The sequence below is a fragment of the Panthera leo genome, chromosome B3 (genome assembly GCF_018350215.1).
Source record: "Panthera leo isolate Ple1 chromosome B3, P.leo_Ple1_pat1.1, whole genome shotgun sequence".
Lineage (NCBI taxonomy): Eukaryota > Metazoa > Chordata > Mammalia > Carnivora > Felidae > Panthera > Panthera leo.
The window spans coordinates 28,130,824-28,152,261 of record NC_056684.1 but is presented as its reverse complement, the minus strand read 5'-3'; the positions used below and the strand labels follow the sequence as shown (position 1 = coordinate 28,152,261).

General features: G+C 44.0%; 1 protein-coding gene across 3 annotated transcripts in view; it reads left to right on the top strand.

Moving 5' to 3' along the window:
- The window catches only part of CYFIP1 (cytoplasmic FMR1 interacting protein 1), a 132,670-nt gene that overhangs the window by 28,016 nt on the left and 83,216 nt on the right, over positions 1–21,438 (top strand). For all 3 annotated transcript variants that reach the window (XR_006203420.1, XM_042941287.1, XM_042941289.1), the window contains exons 2-5: positions 19,183–19,305; positions 19,381–19,470; positions 20,851–20,928; positions 21,183–21,284. Coding sequence is in view for 2 of the 3 variants with exons in the window: in XM_042941287.1 (XP_042797221.1) it covers positions 19,189–19,305; positions 19,381–19,470; positions 20,851–20,928; positions 21,183–21,284 (387 nt within the window). In the remaining variant the exon portion in view is untranslated. The remainder of the gene's footprint in view (positions 1–19,182; positions 19,306–19,380; positions 19,471–20,850; positions 20,929–21,182; positions 21,285–21,438) is intronic.

Sequence of the window (21,438 nt, the reverse complement as noted above, 5' to 3'; positions counted from 1 at the left end):
ACACATCTGTTTGAACATTAAAAAAATTTTTTTTTTTGAGAGAGCACGAGCAGGGGAGGGGCAGAGAGAAAGGGGCACACAGGATCTAAAGCAGACTCTAGGCTGAGAGCAGTGAGCCCGATGTAGGGCTTGAGCCCATAAACTGTGAGATTCAAGACCTGAGCCAAAGTCAGACACTCAACTGACTGAGCCTCCCAGGTGCCCTTTGAACATTTTTAATTCCTTTTCCCTTAGGTTCATAAAAAGTTTTCAGGGGAGTATTCCATTTTTACCCTTTTTAAATAATTTCAAACTGACAAAATATTGCAAAAAATAAAAACAGTACAAAGAGCATGCACACAGAGAAAACTTTTCCCTACTAATTTGAAGCCGTTTACTCTGAAACACATCAGTGTATATTTCCTAAGCATAATGTATGTATCCATAGGACAGCTACCAACTTCTGGCCTTTTTATAGGAAGTTTACTGACCCCTGCCTTACAGAATTCATTGCACATGTATTAATGTGCAAGAATTTTCCTCATAATTCATGATAACAAAGACCCTGTAACCAGCCTCGTGAGATTGGGCCCATAGACTATACTCCATTTGTTCAGTGGAATAGTATACACCTGTCAAAACCACTCTTCAAAGCAACCTGTGGTTGTGGATGCATCTTAGTGATAATATAGCAGTGGAAAAAAATTAGACAATTATATATAGCATGTTTTCCCTTTTTTAAATTTTTTTTTCAATGTTTTTTATTTATTTTTGGGACAGAGAGAGACAGAGCATGAACGGGGGAGGGGCAGAGAGAGAGGGAGACACAGAATCGGAAACAGGCTCCAGGCTCCGAGCCATCAGCCCAGAGCCTGACGCGGGGCTCGAACTCACGGACCGCGAGATCGTGACCTGGCTGAAGTCGGACGCTTAACCGACTGCACCACCCAGGCGCCCCTGTTTTCCCTTTTTTAATGATTAAAAAAGTGTCTTTTAAGAATATGTATAGATGAGATGCAACTTATATAAAAGAAAGTGGGGGATCAGTGCCTCCTGTTTCTCCTGTGGATCACATGTAGGTCCCCAGCTTTCATTGTGGATAGGAGTTCCTCTCCTGTTATGGCATTATTAAACATAATTAAGTTGAAAGATGTCAGGGTCTAAGAACAATTGTGCATCTGAGGTCCAACTTTCTGTGGACCTCAACATTACTTTGAAGTTAACTCTTGGGGATTAACTGTTGTCTCAAAACTGTTTCTCAGATGGGCAGTGTTTGACTTACGGAAGTGGGTCAGCAGTTTGCTGAGATGGGAGCTATGGATTAGAAACTGCTTCCTTCCCTGGGTGGGGCTCGCAGAGTTCTTCTGGGTAAATTTAGAAGTAAAAGAGGAAATTCCAATGGGAAAAGGCTGAAAAGGTTGATATGATAAAAATTTTATTTATTTATTAATTTTAATTTTTATTTAAATTCTAGTTAGTTAACATATATGATAAAATTGGTATCAGGTGTAGAATTCAGTGATTCATCACTTACATACAACACCCAGTGCTCATTCACAAGTGCCCACCTTAGATCTCATCACCTGTCTAGGCCGTCTCTACCTCCCTCCATCAATCCTCAGTTTGTTCTCTGTTGTTAAGAGTCTCTTATGGTTTGCTTTCCTCTCTTTTTTTTTCCCCTTTGTTTATCTGTTTTGATATGATACAAATTTTAAACTGAAGTTTCAAAGAAAAAAGTGGCAAGAAAGGCATAGAAAGCCAAGTAACCTGATCTGGGAAAAATGTTGCAGCAGCTTTCACATGGTTTTAATGTCTTAATATCAGTGCTGTAGTGACCTGCCTGTAAACATTGATGAGGAAAATACCAACATTTTAAAGGATGAAATAACAGGAAAATAAATCAAACTGGCAAGTCACACAAGGGTAAAGAAAAAAATCCCACTAGGTTATTGTATAGGAATGTGTTCAGCCTTAGTAAGAATAACAAGAATGCATATTAAAAGAACATTGAGATACAGTTCCGCTTACTAGATTATAAAAATGACGGGGCCCCTGGGTGGCTCAGTCGGTTAAGCGTCCGACTTCGGCTCAGGTCATGATCTCACGGTCCGTGAGTTCAAGCCCCGCGTCGGGCTCTGTGCTGACAGCTCAGAGCCTGTAGCCTGTTTCGGATTCTGTGTCTCCCTCTCTCTGACCCTCCCCCATTCATGCTCTGTCTCTCTCTGTCTCAAAAATAAATAAACGTTAAAAAAAAAAATTAAAAAAAAAAAATGAAAGTGATCCCTGGGTGCTGTGCTGAGGCTCCATGCTATCATCTCTGGGCCCCTGTGGTAGGACACCTCGCCTGAATCCACCTGCAACTTTTTTTGCCTGAATCCACCTGCAATTTTTAAAAATTGAGATATAATTGACATATAGCATTGTATTAGTTTACACTGTACAACATAATGATTTAATATATACATACAGTGAAATGATTACTTATGACAATAAGTCTAGGTAACATCCATCACTTCACATAGTTACAGAAAACCTTTTTTCCTGTGATGAGAACTTTTAAGGTTTACTGTCTTATGAACCTTCATATATGCAATACAATATAATTATTAACTGTAGTCACCATGCTGTGTATTACATCCCCAGGATTTATTTATTTTATAACAAAGTTAGTACCAGTTGACCACCTTTACCTGATAGATGCATCCTGTACCCCATGCTTCTGACAGCTACCGATCTGTTCTCCATATTGTTGAACTTGGGTTTTTGGTTTTTTTCTGTGTGGGGTTTTTTTTTTTTTTTTTTTTTCAGATTCTAAGTGAGATTGTACAGTATTTGTCTTTCCTTGGCTTATTTCTCAGCATAATGCCTTCAAGATTCATCCATGCTGTTGAAAATGGCAGGATTTCTTTCTTTTGTATGACTGAATAACATTCCATAATGTGTGCATGTGTACACACACACACACACACACACACCCCACATCTTCATTTATCCATCGACGAACACTTAGGTGGCTTTTGTGTCTTGGCTGTTATGAAGGATGACTCAGTAAAGATGGGGTTTAGATATCTTTTGGAGTCAGTAACTTTGTTTCCTTCAGATAAATACCCAGGAGTGGGATTGCTGGATCATCACTTGCAGCTTTAAAGACAGTAGTTTGATTTAAGAATCTCCTCCTGGGATGCTCAGCCAGGAAGGTCATCTGAAAACATACTGACTTTTCTGGTTAGAGATGGTAATCTTAGGCTTTTCTCTAGAAGAGAAAAATGTATTAACTTAAATGGTTAATACGAAGGGTCCGAGTGTTTGGAGAGCACTTATGAGGCTGTGTAAGTAAGGATGAGGCTGCCATCCAGTATGGAGTGTTCTTGGTGATGCAACCTGGGCAGGAAGCATCTAGGTCCACACTTATGGGGACTGGGCTTGGGACAGGCTAGGAGGGTAGGCCTTTTGTGCACTCCTGGGGGCTGAAGACCAGTGTGTTTCCTTTCTAAGTTTTTGTGCTGCGCAGGTGTTTCTGTGATGGTGGAGAAGATCTGCATGAGCTCGGTGAAAGAACTGCTCTCTGCTTTTGTTCAGTTGAGACTAAGTGCCAGCTGATGGCTTCACTGGTCTGGACAGATTCACTGTTGTTTTGGAGAGAACTGGGGGGTATCTGGCTCTAAGAATCAGGATTTTGGTTTCTATGAAGCTAAGATCTCCTCCTCTGAGTTCCTGCGCCACTTACAGAGTTGGCATCTTTGTGGGAAAGCCTCCTGCCTGTGCCAGGACCTCTCAGGACACCCGCTCCATGGGAACAGTGGGGTCATAGGGCACAGAGGAAGACAGCAAGTCTGATGTGGATATTTTCAGGCTGAATGGCTTGAACAGCAACATCCTGGGTAGAAACTGGGGAGTAGTGCGGTATAGGTAAGGTGGTGGCTAAGGTCAGTGTCATGGCCTCAGGCTAGAGGATACTAGGTGGAGTCTGGCCCAGGGCCACTGTCTGTCTGGTGCCCCTCAAGGGGTACTCCTGGAGTGGGAGGAACTTGGGCTGCTAGCGGGCTGCTCCAGAACAACTGGGGACTTTTTAGAACCCCGGTTGGCACCCTGCTATACCCAGACAGTTAGATGGGGATGTGGAAGGCTAGGGTCCTTGCTGGGTCAAAAGAAGGACAAGGAGGCACATTCAGGTAGTGTGAGGTGCCTGGTGAAAGTTGACCCTGCAACTTCTGTGCCTTTTTGTCATAGTCCTGCAGCTTTCTTTACCCTTAGAGGAGAACTTAGGAAGCTGGCCTAGCACTTGTTAGGTAAGGCCAGGGAGAAGCAGGCCTCACAGCCTTGAACCTTATGAGACCTGTTCCTCAGCTGCCCACAGGATCTGGTCCTTCAGAGCACAACACATGATAAGGGGAACGAGTCGAATTGAGAAGGCTAAGAATGCCCAGCCAAATGATGAACAGTGGTATTCCTCACCAAATGCTTAAGACAGTGCCCAGTGCTCATTGTGATGCTTCTGCACTCTGCATCACTCTTTTCATACACAACTGCTTAGGTGAAGGCGGCAGCACCACTGAGCTGGGGTTGCAGGGACAGCATAGGCCAACTTGTGGAGTGGGGGGGGGGGGGGGGGAGGGGAGAAGCTGAGCTGCTCCAGGGGAGTACAGTGGACCCTCCAGCTTCAGCTTCCCCCACTGTGAAGTGAAGAGGGTCATCATCCCTTGCACAGGGCAGGTCTCAAAGTTTGTTGATGGGCTTGTGTGGTGGGTGTAAGCCCATGTTTGGGTTAGTCTCTCTCATCTTCCAGGGCTTAATGCTGTCACTGAGGAATATAATATAACAGTGTTACACTAGTTTCAGGTGTACAATGTAATGATTCAACAGTTGTAGATATTACTCAGTGCTTATCATGGTAAGGGTGCTCTTAATCCCCTTCACCTATTTCACCCATCTTCCCACCTACTGTCCTCCCCACCCCCCTGCAGCTACCAGTTCTCTATTGTTAACAGTTTGGTTTTTGTTTATCTCCTTTTTTCTTTGTTCATATGTTTTGTTTCTTAAATTCCACATGAGTGAAATCATATGGTATTTGTCATTCTCTGACTTATTTCACTTGGTATTGTCCTCTCTAGCTCCATCCATTTTGTTGCAAATGGCAAGATTCTATTCTTTTTTTTATGACTGAGTAACATTCCATTGTATACAAATAGCACAGGTAGTGCCCTCTCTTATGGATTGACACCCAGACACATACCAGAGACTGCCACCGTGGGGTGTATTCTACTACCCACCTGGATATATTCTTGACTACCTTTGATGTCTCTTAAACATGTACTGGATTCTGTGTGAAAGATGAAAGACCACCACATTCACATGAAGAAACATTTAGCAATTAATACAACATGCTGTCTCTCTGGATCCCAGACCATGGAGGAAAACAACCAGCCCAGCAAGGAGAGTCCTGCTTAATCTGAATGTCTGTCAGATGGCAGTATATCAGGTTCTGTGGTGCTTACCTGTGTGCCTTGCATTCAGCTAGGGGGCCATTTCTTTCTTTTTTTAAGTATTTATTTATTTGGAGAGAGAGAACGAGAGAGCGTGCACATGTGCATGCAGGGGGTTGGGGGAGAGAAAGACAGGGAGATAGAGAATCCTCTCCTCAGTGTCGGCATGGAGCCTGACGTGGGGCTCAAACTCATAAATGATGAGATCATGACCTGAGCCTCATGAACCATGGGATCATGACCTGACCTGAGCTGAAATCAAGAGTTGGATGCTTAACCAACTGAGCCACCCAGATGCCCCTGCGGGACTGTTTCTAGTGTTTCCACTTTCCCAAGGGACCCACAGGGGGCCATGGGAGGGAGAGCACCATACAGGCATGTCAGGCGGGGCCTGGGTGTTAGGGAGCTGAGGAAGGACAGCTGCAGGCTGTGGGGAGCGCCCTTAACTTTACATCAGGGATTGAGACTTTACTCTGGAATACTGGGCCCATTCTGCCTGTTATTGATTATTTTAGCATCAGAGTAGTTTCTTCATACAAATCTCAGGAAGTATACCAGTATATTAAATGGTAAAAGCAGGGCTACTTTCCCTTGCCATTATGGGGTACCCCAGGGTCTCACAGAACATGGTCTGAAAACCACAGCTATAGGTAGCAGTAGCCAGTACAAATGTAAAGCAGGAAAGTAACATGATCAGAGTTGTGCTTTGCAACAGTTGAAAGAAGTTAAAAAGGAGGGTGGCAGACATGAGTGCAGGTTTGGAGTGTTCCGTGTTAGGGAGGGGCTGGACAGACAGTGGGGCAGTAGCAGGAAACCTGCAGTGGGGGCAGGAACCCTTTCAGGAGGCTGATAGCTCAGTCTTGGGAAGACCACACCTAGGGGCAACCTGACCCCCAGGGGGATGGAGAGCAGTGTCTTGGAGGGGGAGGGGTCCAGAGAGTCAAGATTCCCAACCCGACTCCATCTCAGGACTTCACCTTATTGTGATTTTCAAGCAGACTTGATTTTGTTTCTCTGTTGATGCAGCAGTTCTTTTGAAGTGATAGTAAAAGAGACTAGTGCTGCATTTGAGAATGGAATTTGAAGTTTTTGTTCATTAAAACAGTTGAGTTTCTTCAGCATTCAAGCTTGGCTAGAAAATGATGTTTAGTTTTTAATTATGAACTTTTTGCTTGGTGATCACAGCAGCCCCTTCCCCGCCCTTCCGTATCTCCCCTTAATCTGGAGAAATAAAATAGAGTCCATGCTGGTTGGTGATACAGAAAAACCCATTGTTTTATTTTTAATTTTTTATCTTTCAAAGTTTTAATTTAAATTCCAGCCAGTTAACATATAGTGTAAATTTAGTTTCAGGTATAGAATTTTAGTGATTCAACACTTACATACAACACTTGGGTGCTCATCACAAGTGCCCTCCTTAATCCGTGTCACCTATTTCAGCCATCCCCCACCCACCTCCGCTGGGCAACCATGAGTTTGGTCTCTATTTCCTGGTTTGCCTCTCTTCCCCCACACTGCTGTGTTTCTTTGTGTTTTTTCCTTGAATTCCATATTTGAGTGAAATCATGGTATTTTTCTTTCTCTGACTTATTTCGCTTAGCATAATTCTAGCTCCATATAAGCTGTTGCAAATGCAAGACTTCATTGTTTTTGATGGCTGAGTAAATGGACACTTGGGCTCTTTCTATAGTTTGGCTATTGCTGATAATGCTGCTGTAAACACTGGGGTGCATGTATTCCTTCAAATTAGTATTTTTGTATCCTTTGGGTAGATACCCAAAGTATTTATAGTAAGGCACATTGTTTTAAAATGTGGGAGAGAAAGGCAAGGTTCAGTAAAGTATGCTTCTTTTCTTCACATGATTTATTATTTTACATGTGAACAGATTGCATAAAAATATTGGACATTTCTACTTTTCTGGGAAGTACCTTTATTTGCATATAGAAGAGGAAGAAAATCAGTGTTCATATGTTAGCAGAATCATTTCAGTTTCTTCTTTGGTTATGCTGTGGAGTTTGGCAAGCAAAATACTTTCAATTTGTAAAATAAAAATTTAGAAATACTGGGAAGACTCCTCTTGGTGGTCATGTTGACTCAGGGTGGAATCAACACGTGCATGGCACTCTCACTGTGGGTGCCACAAGCAGGACTCTTGAGTGGGCACCAAAGTGATCAGTTCTGCATTTTCCTGCCTGTGGTTTCACCATGTTTTGTAACCTTGGTGTTGAGCTGCTTTGGCAGTTTCTATTTTAAACAAAGATTAGTCCTCTCAGTGCCTGTGTAGAGCTGCCACTTGCTGGCTCTTGGATAGGACACACCTTCACTTGGCTTGTCTGACAGTGGGCCACACTCCTTGCAGATGTCCCCAGAGGGAGGCTCTGGATCTCAGTCTGTGCTAGACTCTGTCTCCATGTGTGCATGGTGGTAGTGCCTCCCCTGCAACATACCCCTGGGTCCCCAGCTTCTGGCCTCTGAATTGGTGTCCCCATGCCTCATTCCTTCCTTAGAGCATCCAGGTGCTAACTATTGCTGTACATACTGCTGCCTACCCTTCCAGAGCTTCAGGTCAATTTTTGACCTCTTTGTGAGCTGGGTTAGCTGCCACCCTATCTTACTGACAGTGAGAACCCAACCTAGTCTGGTTCCTGGCCCTTGGATGCTTACTATTTATTAATAGGCATGTACCTAACAATAGTTTTTTTTTTCCTAAAGTTTATTTATTTATTTTGAGAGCGATTGACAGAGAACAAGAGCGGAAGAGGGTAGAGAGAGGAGAGAGACAGAGTCCTAAGCAGGCTCCGCACTGTCAGTGTGGAGCCTGACTCAGGGCTCAAGCTCACAAACTGTGAGATCATGACCTGAGCTGAAATCAAGAGCCAGATGCTCAACCATCTGAGCCACCCAGGCACCCCCTCCCTCAGCATAATAGTTTTACTTTCATTTCTTTTTTTTTTAATGTTTATTTATTTTTGAGAGAGAGAGAGAAAGAGAGCACTAGCAGGGGAGGGGCAGAGAGAGAGGGAGACACAGAAACTGAAGCAGGCTCCAGGCTCAAACCCACAAACCATGAGATCATGACCTGAACTGAAGTTGGATGCTTAAACAACTGAGCTACCCAGACAGACACCTCTACTTTCATTTATATTTTTGTGGTGGACAGTAATTTATCTAGGTAAGACCTTACCTTAATAAAAGTTACAGATCTGTGAAGTTATTTGTTGAGTTCCTTTGTGAGTATGTGAGACCTACTGGAGTTAAGTGTTTGATTTACTAAAGATTTAAATTTAGAGGCTGTAGTAGGAACAGAAGTAACCAGAACCAGTTTGCTTACTGTTTATGTTTGAGCTGTCTCTCTTAGTGTTTTAAACCAGCCTTCTAAAGAAGCCACCTTAAGCTAATGTCCATCGTCCCTAGGTTCAACCTTTATTGGCATTTATTTTCTTTTGCTCTTCATTTTTATTCTTTTACACTGGTAGATGACTGTCCTTCTTCCAAATACATGCAAATGATTTCACCCAAAAGTGTTTTCAGATATTTTCTGTTTCTAGAACAGTGTTAGAGGAATGGTGATAAAACAGAAATACATCTCTGTGGTGACAGAAGTTTATCCTCTAATCTGCTAAAACATAACCCGCCCCCCCCCACCCCGGCCTGAGTCCTGCTCTGGGCTGGCCCGGGCTGGCTCCAGCAGGCAGTGCAGACTGAAGTTGTCCAGGCTCAGAGGAGGCCTCGTGTGGAGACTTCAAGTCAGCTCTGTAATACTGCCCCAGGAGCCCTGTGGTCACCCTGAGGTGCTGTTGGGGGTCTGAACTAGGGCTGGACCCTTCAGGAACAGATGCCTCCATGCTGTGCTCTCAGGGGACCTTGGCAGGGATGTCTGGACTGTGGATCCTCTTAGGCACCCCTTGTCAGCAGCCCCCAGCCACCTGCCAATCCTTTTGCTTCACCTGCCATGTCCATGTCTGAAGGCAACGGTCTTACCTTACACCTTTGTTTTGTTTTGTCTCTGCCACACCTTTCCTGACAGTATCCCATTTCCTAGGGATACTGGCTTATTGCAGACACACTCATACTGGTACATGTCACGCACACACACACACATCACTTTTTTTTTTTCTTTCTGTTTTCATCTCTTGGCACCACCCATACTGCCAGTTGAAAATCAGTCTCACTGCTTTAATTTTTGTGAATTCTTTGCAGCCTAAGTATTCTTTTTTTTTTCTAAGTATTCTTTTTTTCGAAGACCATTGAGTTGTATAAGGACTCATTGTGTATCGTTAACTTTTAATGGAACTGCCAGCAGACGGGGGCTTCCCTTTCTTCCCTCCCACCTACCCCCATGCTACCCAGAAACAGGGCAGACTATTAAATCATATTTATTTTTACTAAAAAGTTCTCTTATTCACTGTTCTTTGCTTCAAAAGAGTGTGGTAACTATTACATTTTATAGAAATCATCTTGCCTTTTCGCTTGGCTGCTTACTGTGGCTCTGTCCCCTGTTCCCATGCTTCCCACCTGCCCCTGGGCAGCTCTTTCGGGGGTTCTGGCTCTTGCTTGCTTCTCTCTTGCCCCTCAGGCCTAAGCTGCTTTAGAAAGCACACACACACAACACTCACCCTTGTGAAACTCGTTTTATTGACTTCTCTGTTTGCCTCTGGCCTTTACCCAAGTGGACACAGTGCCTGGTGCTGGGGTGGGTAACTCTGTCCCTGCTCTGTGGGACCTCTGAGCCTTACTCTGCTCATCTGTCAGAGTGTGATGGCCCCACCTTGAGGGTGGGTGAGAGGACAACTTATTGAGAGGATGTCAGGATAAATCTGAGCCTGAGGGGCAAACATTGCCAGGTGAAGGAGAAAGAAGAAGGTCAGCAGCCATGGGCCTTCAGCATGTCAGGTGGGTACTGCCCTTCTAGTGGGCAGCTGTGAGGAACTCCTGCCCAGTGCTGGGAACTCCAGCCTTCTGACTACTTGTGATTGCTTGACCTCTGCCTAGGGTCCTCTGATACCCACCTGTGATGGCCACCTGAGATACATGAGACATCATCCTTGGGCTCTAAGTCCAGGTGGGAGATGAAAGGAAGAGGTGCCCCTAGTTCCCTCTGCTCAGGAGCTGCACTGGCAGCGTTGTCCAGGCTGCTGGCCCTGTGTGAGGGGATTTATGCATGCCAGTATGGTCTGTATCACAGCGGGAGAGGGGAGTCTGCATTTAGATACCTCTTATGGAGGCAGATGCCAGCAGGATTTTGAAGACCCTGCCCTGCACAGACCTGAGCCTTCATTTGGCATGAGTCTGCTCCTGGCCTTGAGCAACCTGCAGTTTGACAACCACCTGAGGTCACCTGCATCCTGGGAGTGCCTCACTCAAGGGCAGGGAACTTGGGGCATAGAAGGAGGAAGTAGCCTAGCTGGGCTGGGAGTGTTATAGTGTGTCACAGCACAGCCTTCCTTCCTCTGCCCTGTTCCTCCAGCTCTAGCTCACAGGCATGTGGTCCACATACCAGGGTCATGCCATAGGGACCCTGCTGATCACTCAGCAGTGTCTTCCCCGGACACAGGCTGAATGAAGGAAAAGCTGGGTATGTGAGGCGCACAGCATAGTGTGCAGGGCTCCCTAATTCATACCACTGGCCAGCTCTCATGCACTAGTGTGAAAATGCTGAGTAGCTATCCAGAGCATAGGTGTCCCCTGAGCCAAAGGGACCCCTGCAATTGATTCAGGGGTACTTGAACAGTCACTAGAAGAGCAACAAACATATTTAGTATGTCCTTTGGAATGTTTATTTTAAAAGCTGTTAAGTTTACAAAATCAGTTGATGGTTTGTTAAAATGGCAGTTTTATAACTTGACAAGCTTGGAGACAAACCTGAGGGCTGGGAACTGCTGCCAATGGAGATTCAGTCAAGGAGGAAAAGCCTAGCTTGACATCATTTGTTGATGAAATGAGGGAGAGTTTGTTATTTGCAGTCATTTCTCTGTGACGGGAGGTGGATGCTCCCACACCAGAAGTGTCTATACTAGCTCTTTAAGACTGAGGCTCAAGCTTGTTTTTATTCCCAGCCATCTGCTTTTTCTGCAGTGAGCATGTATTGTTTCATGATCAAAAAACAGTAGCGCATGGCGGATTTTAACAGCCAGTTGGTGCAAGGGCATAGGGACCCTGTCTGGGCAATTCTGCTCAACTCATTCTAGCTCTGTGTTAGTTTTCTTAGGCTGCTACAACAAATACCGCAGACCAGGTGGTTTAAGGAACAGAAATATATTGTCTTACAGTTCTAGAGGCTGAAAGTTTGAGATCAAGGTGTCTTCCAAGGTCTCTCTCCTAGGCTTGCGGACGGCCACCTTCTGTCTTGTGTTCCCACGTGATCTTCCTTTGGTGCTTGTGGTCACAGGCCACCCTGCTGTGACCAAGCCCCAGCTGGTGCGCATCTCTGTACATGAAGCTGTATGTGAGCTGAACTGGTGGAGACAGAAATGGGATTGAGTTATTAAACTGTAAACTCCCACCAGGCAGCACTGTTGGGTTTGAGCACTGTTCCAGATATGTGATTTTCATTACGCTTTTGGGCATTGGCATTGTGGAAGCTGGTTACAAAGTCTTATCACTCCTTCCAGTGCTCTGTCCCACAGGCCTTGTGGTAGCCAAGCAGATGACGCACACTTGTCCTAGGGATACCCAGGCTTTGTGGGGGCTGACAGTAACATGGGCAGTAGCATGGACCTGAGGGGATGAGGCAGGAAGAGGCAAATTCCTGTGGCTTGGGGCAGCTAGAGTGGTTACAGAGAGCATGGACTTCATTTCTAGAGTGGTGTGATGCCCATAATGAGCACAGGATTTGCTGGTGGCAGTTAGAGATGGAGAAAAGTAAATAGATTTAAAAGAAATCTTGGGGGTGGCTCAGTCGGTTAAGCCTCTGACTTTGGCTCAGTTCGTGATCCTGCAGTTGGTGGGTTCGAGCCCTGCATCGGGCTCTGTGCTGACAGCTCAGAGCCTGGAGCCTGCTTCGGATTCTGTGTCTTCCTTTCTTTCTTTTCCTGCCCTGCTTATGCTCTGTCTCTCTCTCTCAAAAATAAACAAACGTTAAAAAAAATAATAATAAAAGAAATCTTGGAGGTGGAACTGTGAGGTGTCAAAGAATAAATCAGGACAGAGACTTTGGAGACTTGGACCCAAAGCTGACTATTCCAAGTTTCTTTAATGTGGTTGAGGCAGAGGCCATGCAGATATACATTTGTGGAAGATGCACAGGATGGAGAGACGTGGGAATGTTTGTGGGGCCCTGGGATTGTGTATGTGTATTCATGGCAGAGTGTTTGTTGAGGGGTGTTTATGGCTGTGAAAAAGATGAAAATGTGACAAATAGGAAAGAACAGTAGTGAGGCACAAAAGGGCCTTGGCCAGTGGTCCACACAAAGCTAAATGGGTGCTGCGGGAAAATGTTCAATAGTTTGAAAATTTTTATTTTGAACATTTTTATGGAAGTTGGAAGAAAGAAGCAGCTTACAAAACAGCTTGTATCATATTCTCTTCATTCTGTGGGGGATGGAGGCTTTATGGACTTTTTTCTCTTTTCCATATTTTCTGATTTATGTATGGTAAATATTGCCTTTTTTTTTTTTGCTCCTGATTTTTGTTGTTGTTGTTGTAACATCAAATTTACCATTTTGACCATTTTTAAGTGTATAGTCAGTGGCATTGAGTGCATTCACGCTATTGTGCAGTCACCACCACCAACCTTTCCAGAACTTTTCTCATTTTCCCAGATGGGAACTCTTGTACCTATTAAACACTAACTCCCCATTCCCACCTCCTTCCAACCCCTGACAACCATTGTTTACTTTCTCTCTATGACTTTGACTACTCTAGGTACCTAACATAAGTATAATCACACATTTTTTGTCCTTTTGTGGCTGGTTTATTTCACTCAGTATGAAGTCCTCAAGGTTCATCCATCTTGTAGAATGTGTGAGAATTTCCCTCCTCATTAAGGCTGAATAGAGGTGTGTGTGCACCATACAAATATTGCTGTGTTTATATGAGAAAAGTATTCTTTAATAGTGATTTGAATAGAGCATTTATGTTTTTCCTTGAATGTGACCTAAGTGTTTCACTGAGTCTGTCTGCAGCCCTCTTGTACCACCTCTTCTCCCATCAAAGGTGGTCTTGGGCTCTCTTGGGCAGAGGTGGAGGAGGAAGAAGGGTCCTGTGGGCGCTGGGCAGAAGGCCAAGATGACTGGTCACATGGGCAGTATGGCTGTCCCACGGTAGTTAGCCTGACCTGTTTTCTCACTGACCAATTGCACAGGTGGCATGGGAGCATGGAGGGACTCCAGGAGCCCCCAAGCCTCTCCTGGCACAGATTGGGCTTGGGCCATGCAAAGGGCCAAAAGCAGGACTCAGGGCTGGATCCATAGGAGACATGGTGCCTTGGAAGATGTTACTGGGACTCCCTACTCTGGCTCTTTAGGGCAGTGGCCAGTGCGACAACCAGCCTTCACTACTTGGTGCTTTGCTATCCTGGACTTCTTCTTTCATAAGTATGCAGAAGAGGAAGTCATGATGATAGAAGGAAGTTGATGATGGAAGTTAAAAGGCCATCTTCCTTGTTTACAAAGGACCAGATATTTTGAAAAATTATCTGCTACATTTTAAATTTATGGTTAGAAACATGCAGAATAGATATGTTGTTGAAGGGACTTTTGTGTAAATGCTAAGTAGTCCCAGTAGGTCCTAGTATTCAGTTCCTCTGTGTTCTGGCTGATTTTCTGTCAAGGACAGAATTGTTGCTGTCAGTGCACTTGTGTATTTACTTCTCCTTTCAGTCCTGTTGGTGTTGGCTTGTTGTTTGAAGCTCTCTCCTTAGATGCATCCACATTGAGCATTGTTCTGTCTCCTTGGTGAATGACCTTCTGTCGTCACGCAGTGCACCTCTTGAGCCCTGGGAATTTCCTTGCTCTGAAGTTTACCTCTCACATAGCCATTCCAGCTTCCTTGGGACTGATGCTTGCATGGTTTATCTTTTCCTCTTTTACTTTCAACTTATGTCATTATATTTGAGGTGAGCTTCTTGTAGCTGGCATATAGTTGAGTCAGGATGTTTTTCATCCTGACAGTCTCTGGTCTTTAGGGTGTTTAGACTGTTTGTGATCAATGTAATTATTGGTATGTTTGGATATAGGTCTACCATTTTATTATTTCATACTTTTTATATTCCCACCCCACATACACTTACATATTTTTGTGTGTATATATGTGTGGCTTATAAACAATAGAAATTTATTTCTCACAGTTCTGGAGGCTTAAAAGTCTGAGATCAGGGTGTCAGGGTCCCAGCATGGTCTTGTCTGGTGAGGGTCTGATTTTTAATAAGAAATACGTATTTGGGGGCACCTGGGTGGCTCAATCGGTTAAGCGCCTGGCTTTGACTTTGGTTCAGGTTATGATCTCACAGTTCATGGGTTCGAGCCCTACATTGAGCTCTGCCCTGACAGTGCTTGGGATTTTATGTCTCCCTCTCTTTCTGCCCCTCCCCTGCTCATGCTCATGTGCACTCTCTCTCTCAACATGAATTTAAAAAAGAAATATATATATATATATATTTATATATTTGGTCTTCATGTGTTTCTGACAGAGAGCTCCTAAAATCCTTGTAGTTCCCTAAGTGGAAAAGAATACAAAGGTGTCTTGATATTCATTAACAAACCCCTTTCAAAAATTTTTTTTAACGTTTATTTATTTTTGAGACAGAGAGAGACAGAGCATGAATGGGGGAGGGTCAGAGAGAGGGAGACACAGAATCTGAAACAGGCTCCAGGCTCTGAGCTGTCAGCACAGAGCCCGACGCGGGGTTCGAACTCACGGACCGTGAGATCACGACCTGAGCGGAAGTCGGCCGCTCAACTGACAGAGCCACCCAGGCGCCCCAACAAGCCCCTTTCAACCACATCTGAGTTTATGTTAATGAGGTAACTTTTGGAAAACTCCTTAAAAATGGGAGCCGTTTGCCAGGATTGTGGGGGTTGGAACTTTTAATCCCACCTCCCTGACCTTGGAGGTTGAATCCTTTGCCAATAGCCAGTTATTTAATCAGTCATGCCAATGTAAGGAAGCCCACAAGGACAGGATTCTGAGAATTTCTGGATTAATGAAATATGTGAACATTTGGGAAGAGTATGGAACACTCAGAGAGGGCATAGAAGTTCAGCACCCTTTTCCATAACTTGCCCTATGCCTCTCTTCCATCTGGCTGTTCCAGATTTATATCCTTCATAATAAACTGGTAATCTAGTAAATAAAATACTTTGCTCAGTTCTGTGAGCCATTCTGGCAAATTAATTGAACCCAGGAAGGGGGTTTTGGGAATCTTTGATTTTTGTCAGAAGCACAAGTAACAACCTGGACTTTTGATTGGGGTCTGAAGTGGCACAGGGGGCAGTCTTGTAGGATTGAGTTCTTAACCTGTGGGATCTGATGCTATCTGCAGCTAGATAGTGTCAGAATTGAATCATAGGACACCCAGCTAGTGTCTAAGAATTGGTTGGTGGTGTAGGGGGAAAAAACCCATGCTTTGGAATTGGTCACAGAATCAGAGGACCCTTTTCCAGGTTGCAATCCCCAGCTTCTCATTGTGTCCTCAAATAGCAGAAAGAGGATCCCTATTTTTTCCATTGCTCTGCTTCCTTTTCCTGCCTTCTGTTGGTTATCTGAACATTTTTAGTATTCCATATTAATTTATTATATATGATCTTTTTATAAGTTATGTTACTTTTCATAACTTTTTTATTGGTTGTTCTAGGGATTGTAAAGCACACGCTTAACATTTCAGTTTACTGAGAATCAATATTTCACTACTTCAAATGGATTGTAGAAATCTTAACACCTTTCCCTTCCCCCCCTTATGTCATAGTTCTCTTACATATTATGTTTATAGTCACTGAAATCCTATTAGACAGTGCTTTAATTTTTTACTTTCAACCACAAAATATCTTTTAAAGAGCTCCAGAAGAAACAGTCTATTCTCTTGTTCAGTTTAACCTCTGGATCGCTTTTGCTTTGTTCTGTGTGTCCCAGGTTTCCTTCTGGTATCACTTCCCTTTTATGTAAAGAACTTTGATTAGCCTGTTGTCTATGAATCCTCTTACTTTTCCTTTATCTGAGAATGTTATTTCACCTTCATTCTTTTTTGTTTTTAATTTTTTCCAGTGTGTATTTTATTTTTGAGAGAGAGTGCATGAGCATGAGCGGGGGAGGAGCAGAGAGTGAGGGGGACAGAGGATCTAAAGCAGGCTGTGCATTGACAACAGCAAGTCTGTTGCGGGCTTGAACTCACAGTGAGATCATGACTTGAGCCTAAGTTTGACACTAAACCAACTGAGCCACCCAGGCACCCCTTCACCTTCATTCTTGAAGACTATTTCACTTGATACAGGAATCTGTGTTGACTGTTCTTTTCTTCCAGACTTTAAAAAGTGTCATTCTACTTCCTAAGGCCTCCTTGGTTTCTGAGGAGAAATCAACAGGCATTCAAATTGTTGTTCTGTAGGTAATGCATTTTTTTCTCTGTTTTAAAGATACAGTTTTTTCATCAGTTAATTTTTTTTTAAATATAGTTGACACCCAATATGTCACATTAGTTTCAGGCATACAACATAGTGATTTGACAAGTTTATACATTATGCTGTGTTCACCACAAGTGCAACTACCATCTATCCTGATACATCCCTGTTACAATACCATTGACTGTATTCATTATGTTGTGCCTTGTATTCCCATGACTTATTCATTCAAGATATCTTTTTTTTCCTTTGCTTTAGTTTATAACAGTTTGATTATGATCTGTCCCGTAAGGATTTCTTTAGGTTTATCCTGTTTGGGATCCATTAAGCTTCTTGAATTCATATGAGTGTTCTGCCAAATGTGGGAAGTTTTCAGTCATTGTTTTCAGCTATTTTTTTACCCACTTTCAGCACTCCTTGCACTCATAACACAAATGTTAGACCACTTTTCTCATCCCAAAGTTCCCCTGAGGATTTTCACTTTTTTCCCAACCTTTTTTCAGTTGTTCAGATTAGATAATTTCTATTGTTCACTGAATCTTTGTTTTGCTCTTGAGCTCATGTAGGGGCTTTAAAATTTTTCACACAGTATTTTTAGTTCTAAAAGTTTAAAGATTTTCTTTAGTTCTTTATATAAAGGTTTTTTTTTTCCTTTGACATTCGATTTTTTCTTTCAGTTTGGAAGTGTTGTCATTGTTAGAGCATTTTTTTTAGTAGTTGCTTTAAACTCTGATGCATGATTGTAATATCTGTATTATTTCATTGTTGGTATGTTAGTCATCTTTTCCTATAAGAATTAAGACATTTCTGGTTCTTTGTGTGCTGAGTCGTTTGGACTGCAACTGGACGTTTTGTATATTATGAAATGAGACTCTGGGTCTTAAGTCCTAGGCAAATGCTGACTTTTTATTTTAGAGTCAAACAACCTGGTTCAATTTAGGGTGTGGTTTTGACCTGCTTTCTCTGGCGTGTGATTCAGTGTCAGTTCTGTTCTTAGAGCCCCTGCGGTGCCATTTGGATCTGTCCTATGAGTGCTGCCTCTGGCCATCTGGGAGTTTTCTGTGGTCTCAGGGATTGGGGTGTGAGAGGATCAGATCCATGCATTTGTCTCTTGGGCATGGGCCCAAAGTTCATGAGCAACTTTATGGGCTTGCTCTTCTGAGATTCTTCCTCTCCACATTGTCCCTGGGGCTGTCCAGTACCTTTGGGTTCCTTTTTTGGTTCTTAAGCCAGCAGCTTGGGGGTTTGGTAACTTGCCCTACCATGTACTTCTATACCCACACTTTGTCTGGGGCCTAGTGTTGGGAGGATCTTCTTCCATTGAGTGTTCTCATCCAGCCTGTCTGCTGCTGTTTCCTTCTCACAATACATGTAGCTGCCTCATGTGTCCCGTCTGGGGTCAGAGCTGCCCCACATGTCCTATCTGGGATCAGAGCTGCTTGGTGTGTCACATCTGGGGTTGCAACTGCTTCTACTCCCTGTGGCCTATCCAGGTTCAGACCAGCATTCAGCTGGAAGCAGGCTGGAGTGTGCGGTCTCCTCTCCTGGAGCTGGCACAGATGTGTTAGATGACATCCACCTTCATTTCTGTGCTTCTCTGTACTAGCCTTCGAGTTTATGCTCTCAGTCCTTTGCTAACACCTCCCTGTTTCATGTTGGCCCTTGGCCCTCAGCTTAGCCTCTACAGGCTGACCATGGAGAAAGGGCTCTGGCCTTTTCCATTTTCATCCTTAGTGTGTAACGTTGCTTAGAGGACCCACCTGGGAAGGTCTGCATGCTGGGAAGCACTGTTGCCCCCTTAGAGGATGTGCTGGCTTCCTTGAGGGCAGACATGGTGTTGAAGATGATATTCCCTACTCTGGCCCTGTAAGAGCCCCTCTGGGAGCCCTCTAGAGACGATGGCCTTAAGGTAGAAAGGGTGACAGGAAGCATGTACCCTGCTCTATGACACTCCTGGAAGCTAGAAGAGGCTACATCATGCCTCCATTGCCAGCAAGCCCTAGAAGAGACACCAGACTCTGGGGGATTGGTCCTGACACCTCATCCACCCCCAAGTTCCCTCAAGTGAGGGGTCAGGGGAAGGGGGTCTGATTGCCACACCTTGGAATGGTTGTCAGAGTATTACTACCCTTCCTCACAGTACAGGTGGCTCTGTGTTTTGTTCTAGGCCAGGATGGCAGCCCAGGTGACACTGGAGGATGCACTGTCCAATGTGGATCTCCTGGAAGAGCTGCCTTTGCCTGACCAGCAGCCCTGCATCGAGCCCCCACCATCCTCACTGCTCTACCAGGTGTGTGCCGAGTGGAAGTGGGGTGCATTGTCTGCAACACTGACCTCCACGTGATGGTTTTTCTCTTCCTTTCAGCCAAATTTCAACACTAATTTTGAAGACAGAAATGCATTTGTCACTGGGATTGCAAGATACATTGAACAAGCAACTGTCCATTCTAGCATGGTAATTCCTTCTGTATGTCTTTGTTTTCCTTGGGGGAATAGTACCTGTAATGACAAATGTAAACCTTTTTGGTATTATCCTGATATGATCTGTGGTAAGGAAAAAAAGAAGAAAGTGGATGAAAATGCCTTTTGTTTTTAAAAAGACCTTTGTGTTTCTTATTATAAACATAATACATATTCTTTCTGAAAATTTAGCATTTATGGCCCAGAGAAAACCTTTGTCAGCATTTTGAGGGAGTCCCATTCTCTCTCCTCTTTATATTTTTATTATTTTTTTAATGTTTATTTATTGATTTTGAGAAAGAGAGTGCACAGTTGGGGAAGGGGCAGAGAGAGAGAGAGAATCCCAACCAGGCTCTGCACTCTCAGTGCAGAGCCCAGTGTGGGGCTCGAACTCGTGAACCGTGAGATCACTACCTGAACCGAAATCAAGAGTCAGATGCTTAACCGAGCCACCCAGGCACCCCTCTCTCCTTTTTATTTACACTTGTATTCACGAACACAGTTATACACTAAGATATGACTTCGATTGCATGAATGAATTGCAGTGTTATTATGTATTTTAATGATTTCATGAACTGTTCACTTGTCTTTAAAATGTGCCAGATAAGGTAATTTTTCATAACTGTATAGTTCATTTTGTAAATGTCCACAGTTGAATTACTTTTGCATGTTTACTTAGTTTCCCTTTTTTTCTTTGTAATAGAAAATGCAGTGATGAATATCCTTCCAAATCCATCATTATTCCCATTGGTAGATTTGTAGAAGTGAAGTTACTGGATTCAAGGTTGTAAACATTTTAAAGCATCTTAAGAATATGATGAAATTGTAGTTGATGTTTTCAGAACATCTCTGAACTTCTTACCATTTTTATCAAAGGAAACAATGTGAAAGGAGTAGACACTAAAGCAGTTTAAAAATGATGGCAGTCCTCTTTGCATGGATGCTCTCTCTGGATTTTAAGTGTTGCAGAAATATAGCTTTTCCTCCCCTGCACTGGGGATTGGCAGAGCTGCCTCAGTCTTAAGAGCCTTGAAGACCCTGTGCGCATCTGTGCTACTTCAGGTCTGCACTGGCAGCAGGTTGTTTAGGGTTGAATGGAGCTGAGGAATAGTGGCTATGGCAGGTGCCTTGGGCTGTGCTGGCTCCTCTCCAGCCAACAGAAGCCGTGAGAGTGTTTGGGCGGTCATTGTGGCCACACTACTGCACTGAACGTCACCAGCCTCTTAGCACCTGTCTTGTGGTGTGCAGGTCCTGGTACTTGTCTATTCTCAAAGTGAGAGGATACTATGAAGTATCTGGGTTTTAGCAACATGGCATTTCCTTTCTTATGATCATTTTCCTACTTGGCTTTGATTTGCCCTTTGTACCCTTGCAGAATGAAATGCTGGAGGAGGGCCAAGAGTACGCGGTCATGCTATACACCTGGAGGAGCTGCTCTCGGGCCATCCCACAGGTGAAGCCATCCCAGCCAGGCCACGCTGTCATTCCCGTGATTCCATCCCTGCTGACCACGCCCCTACCACAGACCTCACTCCTACCCTTATGGTTCCCTCATCTCAGCCAGACCACACCCCCATGCCACCAGCCCTGCCTCTATCCCACCAGTACTTTCCCCCTCCTGCACCCTACCCCACAGCCTGCTGGGACTGCCTGCTCTCCTATCTAGCTAATTTGAAGCCTCTTTATGTCATACTTGTTTATTCCTAGGTGAAATGTAACGAGCAGCCTAATAGAGTGGAAATTTACGAGAAAACCGTAGAGGTCCTTGAGCCTGAAGTCACAAAACTGATGAATTTTATGTACTTCCAGGTAAAATGGTGAAATAATCCTAGGGGTTTAATGCAGAGGAGTAGGAATCTGGCCCACTCTCACCCATCACCATGACTTACTAAACAAAGTGTATGTGAATTAAAGCAGCCATCATGGCCTCTGAGACAAAAGGGCACCAGACCTTTGTCAGTCT